Below are 8,385 nucleotides of genomic sequence, written 5' to 3' on the forward strand. Positions count from 1 at the left end.
TGTGGATTCTACACATTTAAACAATAAGGTATCTAGTATTATTTATGGAGCAGATAAATACATATAATCATTTATTAATCAATTATCATTTTGACTTGACCCTTTTCTTTATTTATAAGCTGAAATGTGAGGTTTAGCATTTATGAAACTTTTTCAAAGCTTTATTTGAACATTTATATTAGATATTTGAACATGCTATTAGATAAACTGTTGTCAGTCATGTTGTCATTTAAAATCTGGACATCATTGGCAATGTTATTGTTTTAGTGATTATGCAAACAAAAACTCATTTTGTTTGTTGATTTTAAATGTAAAACTTGGTGAAATGATTTGTGTGTCAGTACTTTTTGAACATCTCCAGCACATTTGAACAATACCGTGATAATACTGATAACCGTGATCATTTTGGTCACTATAATCGTGATAAGAAATTTTCGTTTACAATTATTTAATGTTTTTGAAAGAACGTGACACTGAAGACTGGAGGAATGATGCTGAAAATACAGCTGCGCATCACAGAAATACATTACAGTTTAACACATATTCACATAGAAAACAGCTGTTTTACATTATAATAATATTTCACAATTTTGACAGTATTTTTGATCAAATAAATGCAGCCCTGGTGAGCAGAAGAGACTTCTTTCAAAAGCATTGAAAATATCTTAATCATTCCAATCTCTTGACAGTCAGTGCACCATATAATTCGTGCTTGCATGTAATTTCCAAACCTCGTTAGCCTCGTCCAATGACTTTACACATATGACGCATCTCACAGCACTGCGCATGAAAAAATCCCCACGTCTCGACGGTTTGAGTGCATTTCAAGCGCTCACATAACGCATGACTGAACTGGAACAGATTCAGTGGTGTGTGTCTGATTACTGCACTCAGTTCCTTGTTAGTGATCACACACTTCATTTATCTGCTGCGCATCACAGAAATACATTACAGTTTAACACATATTCACATAGAAAACAGCTGTTTTACATTATAATAATATTTCACAATTTTGACAGTATTTTTGATCAAATAAATGCAGCCCTGGTGAGCAGAAGAGACTTCTTTCAAAAGCATTGAAAATATCTTAATCATTCCAATCTCTTGACAGTCAGTGCACCATATAATTCGTGCTTGCATGTAATTTCCAAACCTCGTTAGCCTCGTCCAATGACTTTACACATATGACGCATCTCACAGCACTGCTTATGAAAAAATCCCCACGTCTCGACGGTTTGAGTGCATTTCAAGCGCTCACATAACGCATGACTGAACTGGAACAGATTCAGTGGTGTGTGTCTGATTACTGCACTCAGTTCCTTGTTAGTGATCACACACTTCATTTATCTGCTGCTCATGGTTCGGCCAGTCAAAACGGTCAATTAAAAGAGATGATTAGTGATTCAGAGTGCAAATATCATTTATCATTTATCATTTACTTTACAGAAGAGAAAGCACAACCAGAGGATCCAGGTAACAATCTATTGTATTCAAAGTTTAGCATGTCCATAAACATGCAATGTTTCTCTTACAAGCTGCTTTGAAATTATATCATATATAAACACAATGTACAAATTCAGCTCGATTCTAAATGAATGAAGTTTCCATATTCAGTATAGAATCAATACATTTCAGAGTTTGCGTCATGCTAATTATATATTTGATTACAGTAGAGAATGCAATGGGAGATGCAGACCGGCACAGCGCAGGTCAAGACAAAGGTACGGACTTTGTGTTTTATATCATTTAGTCATATTTACGTGATCTTTTTGCAGTGCATGCTTTTAATCTTATTATGCATTATTCTCAGGTTAAATTAAGAGTCTGGCCTAAATTATAATGCTTACTTGTTCTTGCTCAAGGTCTTGAGACACTAAAGACTAAAACCTTGGTAGGCAGTTTTTGTAATCAATTTTAAAAAATTATATATTATAAGCAAATTAATTCATATAAATGGTATAAATGCATAGAATAATCAGGATTTTCAGCTCTGGGCTTCAGAGTTATCAGAGATACTGACGTAATAAAAATATTGTAAGCAGTGCATTATACTCAATACACTGGCTAAATGTGTGCAGCAAAAAGCATCTAAAAGAAACAAGGAAAGCAGGGTATTTGTGTTTTCTTCATATCACACAGAAATAGTTATTGGCAATATCTGTGTTGAATCTCGTTATGTTTTCTCTCTCATTACAGCTCGCAGCGCCGGAGCCGTTTCTGAGCCGAACGGTATCATATCCTTCAACTACATCATAGAAACACACATTTCTTAAGTGTTACATTTGTGAGAAAGTCAAAGTGCTGGAGTGTTCTGGGTGGATTCTTGTTGTTAGGGGGTTCGGGGTGGTTACTAGGGTGTTGCTAAGAGTTCTTAGAGGGTTCTGGGTAGTTGCTAGGTAGTTAGGTGGTTCTGGGTGGTTACTAGGGTGTTGCTGAGTAGTTAGGTGGTTCTGGTGGTTACAAGGGTGTTGCTGGGTAGTCGTTAGAAGGTTCTGGGTGGTTGCTAGTGTGTTGCTAAGTAGTTAGGTGGTTACTAGGGTGTTGCTGAGTAGTCGTTAGAAGGTTCTGGGTGGTTGCTAGGGTGTTGCTAGGTAGTTAGGTGGTTCTGGTGGTTACTAAGGTGTTGCTGGGTAGTCGTTAGAAGGTTCTGGGTGGTTGCTAGGTAGTTAGGAGGTGTGGGGTGGTTACTAGGATGTTGCTGAATAGTCATTAGAGGGTTCTATTTGTTCCTAGGTTGTCATTAGGGGGTTCTGGGTGGTTGTTAGGGTGTTGCTTGGTAGTCATTATGGGGTTTTGGGTGGTTGCTAGGTAGTTGTTGGGAGTTCTGGGTGGTTGTTAGGGTGTTGCTTGGTAGTCATTATGGGGTTTTGGGTGGTTGCTAGGTAGTTGTTAGGGTTTTCCGAGTGGTTACTAGGGTGTTGCTAGGTAGTTGTTAGAGGGTTCTGTGTGGTTGCTAGGTTGTTGTTATGGGTATTGGGGTGGTTACTAGGTAGTTGTTGGGGAGTTCTGGGTGGTTACAAGGGTGTTGCTAAGTAGTTGTTAGGGGGATTTTGGTGGTTACCAGGGTGTTGCTAGGTAGTTGTTAGAGGGTTCTGTGTGGTTGCTAGGTTGTTGTTATGGGTATTGGGGTGGTTACTAGGTAGTTGTTGGGAGTTCTGGGTGGTTACAAGGGTGTTGCTAAGTAGTTGTTAGGGGGATTTTGGTGGTTACCAGGGTGTTGCTAGGTTGTCATTATGGGTTTTGGGTGTTTGCTAGGTAATTAGGGAGTTCTGGGTGGTTGTTAGGTAGTTAGGACGTGCGGGGTGGTTATTGGGTGTTGCTGAATAGTCATTAGAGGGTTCTAGGTGGTTGCTAGTGTGTTGCTAAGTAGTTAGGTGGTTCTGGGTGGTTACTAGGGTGTTGCTAGGTAGTTGTTAGAGGGTTCTGTGTGGTTGCTAGGTTGTTGTTATGGGTATTGGGGTGGTTACTAGGTAGTTGTTGGGAGTTCTGGGTGGTTACAAGGGTGTTGCTAAGTAGTTGTTAGGGGGATTTTGGTGGTTACCAGGGTGTTGCTAGGTTGTCATTATGGGTTTTGGGTGTTTGCTAGGTAATTAGGGAGTTCTGGGTGGTTGTTAGGTAGTTAGGACGTGCGGGGTGGTTACTTGGGTGTTGCTGAATAGTCATTAGAGGGTTCTAGGTGGTTGCTAGTGTGTTGCTAAGTAGTTAGGTGGTTCTGGGTGGTTACTAGGGTGTTGCTGGGTAGTCGTTAGAAGGTTCTGGGTGGTTGTTAGGAGGTGTGGGGTGGTTACTAGGGTGTTGCTGAATAGTCATTAGAGGGTTCTAGGTGTTCCTAGGTTGTCATTAGGGGGTTCTGGGTGGTTGTTAGGGTGTTGCTAGGTAGTTGTTGGGGGTTCCTGGTTGTTCACCCCTCGCATCTCTCTGATCTTAAGGTCTGTAGATGTGGCTCGGGTCCCTTCTTCAAAGCAAATCTGTGGGATTTTTAAAAAACGGTTTCATTGTCCAGCAGGTGAAAATATTTAGGGTTACTCATAAGTACTTATACTTAGTGTTTTGAACAAACCCCTAACACTGAGCACTAGCAACAGTGATGCTTGACTGAACGAACACCAGTAATGACATGATGATCGTCTCCAGTTAATCGTCTGTAATACCTGCCGTCCCACGCAGTCTAACAGACACAAAGATCTGCTCGTCACTGATTCTGCTTCATGTGTTCAGAACAAACAGTGATCGGCTGTTAATCACGTCACGTTTGCATTCAGCGCATGCAGGAACCAGTGATGTAAAACCTGGCACCGTCTCATTTGACGTTATAAAACACTAACTTTCTGACGTTTCATGGAAGAAAGGAAATAATATGGTTGGAGTGACATGTTGAAATGAAGACATCAAAATGTTGACAAAAAGCTAAAATTATGACTTAAAAAAAAAAACTAAATTACCAGATAAAAAGTCATAATTATGAGAAACAAGTTGAAATTTTGAGTCAAAATTATGACTTAAAATGTCCTAATTATGAAATGGAAAGTAAATCATGGATTATCCTTTTTTAGATTTATGTTATAAAACACAAACATTCTGACTAAAATAATCTAACATGTTTCATAGAAGAAAAAGTACAAGTTTTGTTGAAATTAAGTCAAATTTATGACATTAAGTTAAAATTATAAGATTAAAAAAATCTAAATTAGGAGATAAAAGTCAAAATGATGACACAATGTCAATTATGAGAGTAAAAAGTAAATTACAGGATTAAGAAAAAATTATTACATAAATAAAAAAATGGCATAAAAAGTCAAAAATTTGACAAAAAAAAAATCATTAGAGAAAAAAAGTTGAAATTATGAGTCAAAATTGGCATAATGTCATAACTATGAAATTAAAAAGTCTAAATGATGAATTACACTTTTGGTGCCTGAGAAAATAATACAGGCTTGCAACATGTTGAAATTACAGTTATGACAAAAACTATAAACTTTGAATTATAAAAAAAAATCTATATTGAGATAAAATTTTAATTATGACAAAAGGTACATTATGAGATTTAAAAAGTCATCATTTTTAGAAAAAAAGTTGAAATTTCAAATCGAAATTGACAATGTCATAAATATGAAAAAAGTATAAATTATGAAACATGCTTTGCAGAGTTACGTTATAAAACAGATATTCTGACTAATACTATCTAACAGGTTTTGTGGAAGATAAGACGTATGAGCGTAATTTAGATTAGACTTGATTGTCATTGTGTTCAATCTAATTTAAATAACCCGTGTTATGAAACATGTTAGATGATGTCAGTCAGAATATATTGCGAATATCGTTGGCTCTTTGACAAACTGCTTTTGTTCCTCTTTTGTAAGTCACTTTGAAATAAAAGCATCTGCTAAATGCATAAATGTAATGGAGCGACACGAGAGAGAGTAAATGACGACAGAATAATCATGGGTCAGTTTGTACGATCAGTGAGTGTCAGAAGCCTCGTTTAAAGTAAATAAACTCCTGTTGAGCGACTTTTGTTGCACTTTCTCTCTCTTTCATCTCCTGCAGGATCTGTAAATCAGGTTCAGTCTTTTCCCTCTCAAACACTCCCGTCACTGCGTGTGTGGAGTCTCGCTGCGCTCCGTCGAATCCTGCGGCAGTCCATGCTTCTCTGCAGCAGAGCATTGTGGGTAGACTATCGATAAGTGCCACTGCTGCATTAGTGCTTGTGATAAATGCTGAAGCAGAAACCAACCTGTAGCCACGTGAAGCGTCTGCTTTATATCATACGCTGGATCCCCTAAACCTGGAAATATCAGAAACTGACAGCTGTACAATAAAGCAATAAGCCCCAAGAAGTCATTATGAGATAAAATATCGAAATTATGAAATAAAAGCATTCTGGCTAAACATGTTTCATGGGAGAAGGAAAATAATGCAGGTTTAGAGAGAGATCAAAACAAAAAGTCAAAATTCTAGCAAGTTAAAATTGAGTTTTTTTTTTAATTTCAATTATGACAGAAAAGGTCATGATTATGAGATAATAAAAAAAACAGTTATGACATTATGAGATAAAAAAACATTCTGACTAAAAATAATCTAGCATGCCTAAAGGAAGAAAGAAAATAGTGTGGAAAAAAGTCTAAATAAAAGTCAAAATGTTGACAAAATTCTAAATTATGAGTTGTAAAAAAATTGACAAAAAGTCATAATTATGATAAAAAGTTTATGTCATAATGAAATAGTCAAAATGATGAATTATCATTTTGGGGATTGATATCACAAAACACACTAATATCATATTTCATGGAAGAAGTAAAAATTATTATGAGATAAAATGTTGAAATTATGAGATAGAAAGGTATATCATTATGACAAAAGGTTGAAGCTTTTTTGCCATAACGTAGTATATCATAATTTTGTCTTTTTGTCATAATTGATTTTTTTATTGACTTAGTATGTCATAATTTTGACTTTTTATCTCATAATTATTTTTTAATTGGATAATTGTAACTATTTCATTATTAGTGTTAGGGGTTTGTTCAGATCACTAAGCATTAATATTTATAAGTGACACTAAATATTTTCACCTGCTGGACAATAAAACAGGTTAAGAAAATCCCACAGACTTGCGTTGAAGAAGGAGAACCACATCTACAGACCTGAAGATCAGAGACACAGGGGGAAGTCTTCAGATAGATTTTCCTTATGACTTCCTAGCAACGCCCTAGCAACCACACAGAACCCCCTAACAACCAGTGCAGTGTAGATTACTTACAAATTGTGATCCGTTACTGATTCCAGATTTTACATGACAAAAAATGTAGTTAGTAACGTAATACATTACATTACACATTTTAGGTAATATAATCAGATTACTTTTAGATTACTTTTGACATAACCCGTTTATCACCATATTGATATAAAAAAGAACAAAGAGAAAAAAATAAATATTCCATTTGTTGTTATTAACAACATGAAATTACGTCAAGGTTTCCCAGTGTATATATACACACACACACAATTTTCTGAAAGTATATAAGCAGTAGGCTATTTTAGAAAGGAACATTTAAAAGTTTACAAAAATAATTAGGCAGAATAAATAAATTATGAATAATTAATTGCATTCTGTGAATAATATCTAATCATGTAATCAATAAAAAAGCACCTGTAGTCTGATTACGAGTATTTTAAAATGTAATCTAATTACAAGTACTTCATTTTGGAATCTGATTACATAATTCAGATTACATGTAATCAGTTTCTTCACAGAACGGCTAATAACTACCTATGAACTCACTAGCAACCACCCATAACTCCCTAGCAACTCCCTAGCAACCACCCAGAACTCCCTGACAACTCCCTAGCAACCACCCAGTACTCCCTGACAACTCACTAGCAACCTCCCAGAACTCCCTGACAACTCCCTAGCAACCACCCAGTACTCCCTGACAACTCCCTACCAACCACCCAGTACTCCCTGACAACTCCCTACTCCCTGACAACTCCCTAGCAACCACCCAGAACTCCCTGACAACTCCCTAGCAACCACCCAGAACTCCCTGACAACTCCCTAGCAACCACTCAGAACACTTGAGTAACCGTATATACACATACTGACACGACTGACCTGGTGTGTGTGGTTCTGTTGCAGACAGCGTATCTGGTACGGTTGTTGGTGTTGTTTGTGGGATCGCAGTAGCAGCTGTTGGTGCCATAACCGGATACTTCACCTATCAGAAGAAGAAACTGTGCTTCAAAGTTCAGAGAGGTGTGTGGGTGTTTACACTTTCACTCACATGAACATCTGAGTCTCAGATAATGCAGCGAGTGTGATGAGAACATATGCTTTCTCTTCAGGAGACCCGGAGAGCGCCAAAGAAGAGAACGGCACGCAGAGCGACCCACAGGGTGAGCCATCCACTGCTCATTTTCACCTTTAAATCATGTTTGTCTCTGAATATTATCATATTTATATAACAATAGATAGTGCTGTAAACAAGTTCTTCTCATCTGGTGGGTCTCAGATCTGCTCAGCAGTGAGAAACAGCGATGAAAGCAAATAATAAAAAACAACTAACCATATAATCATGCATCATTTGGGCCTCAAAATAAACATACTTACCAACTCGCAGAACGGAGAAGAAACACTTCCTCTCTTTTGCTGTTGATGTCCCAATCATCTAACGACTACCTAGCAGCACCCTAGCAACCAACCAGAACAGCCAACTACCTAGCAACCACCTATAACCCCCTAACAACTACCTAGCAGCACTCTAGCAACCAAACAGAACCTTCAAACAACTAATTAGCAACCATGCAGAGCCCTCTAACAACTCCTAGCAGCACCCTAGCAACCAACCAGAACCCCCCCCCCCCCCCCCCCCCCCCCCCCCCCCCCCACAC

At 37.6% G+C, this 8,385-nt stretch overlaps 1 protein-coding gene across 11 annotated transcripts in view; it reads left to right on the top strand.

Moving 5' to 3' along the window:
- LOC107566575 (cell surface glycoprotein 1) overlaps nucleotides 1-8,385 on the top strand; it is a 30,877-nt gene that overhangs the window by 20,451 nt on the left and 2,041 nt on the right. For 10 of the 11 annotated variants that reach the window (XM_016252054.1, XM_016252055.1, XM_016252056.1 and 7 more), the window contains 2 exons: nucleotides 7,634-7,750; nucleotides 7,840-7,890. In XM_016252054.1, the coding sequence (XP_016107540.1) occupies nucleotides 7,634-7,750; nucleotides 7,840-7,890 (168 nt within the window). Of the gene's footprint in view, nucleotides 1-2,196; nucleotides 2,230-7,633; nucleotides 7,751-7,839; nucleotides 7,891-8,385 lie in introns of all 11 variants that reach the window. The other variant, XM_016252053.1, reaches the window with a different exon arrangement.

The sequence above is a fragment of the Sinocyclocheilus grahami genome, unplaced genomic scaffold, assembly GCF_001515645.1.
Source record: "Sinocyclocheilus grahami isolate Dianchi unplaced genomic scaffold, SAMN03320097.WGS_v1.1 scaffold1085.1, whole genome shotgun sequence".
In the NCBI taxonomy this organism is placed as follows: domain Eukaryota; kingdom Metazoa; phylum Chordata; class Actinopteri; order Cypriniformes; family Cyprinidae; genus Sinocyclocheilus; species Sinocyclocheilus grahami.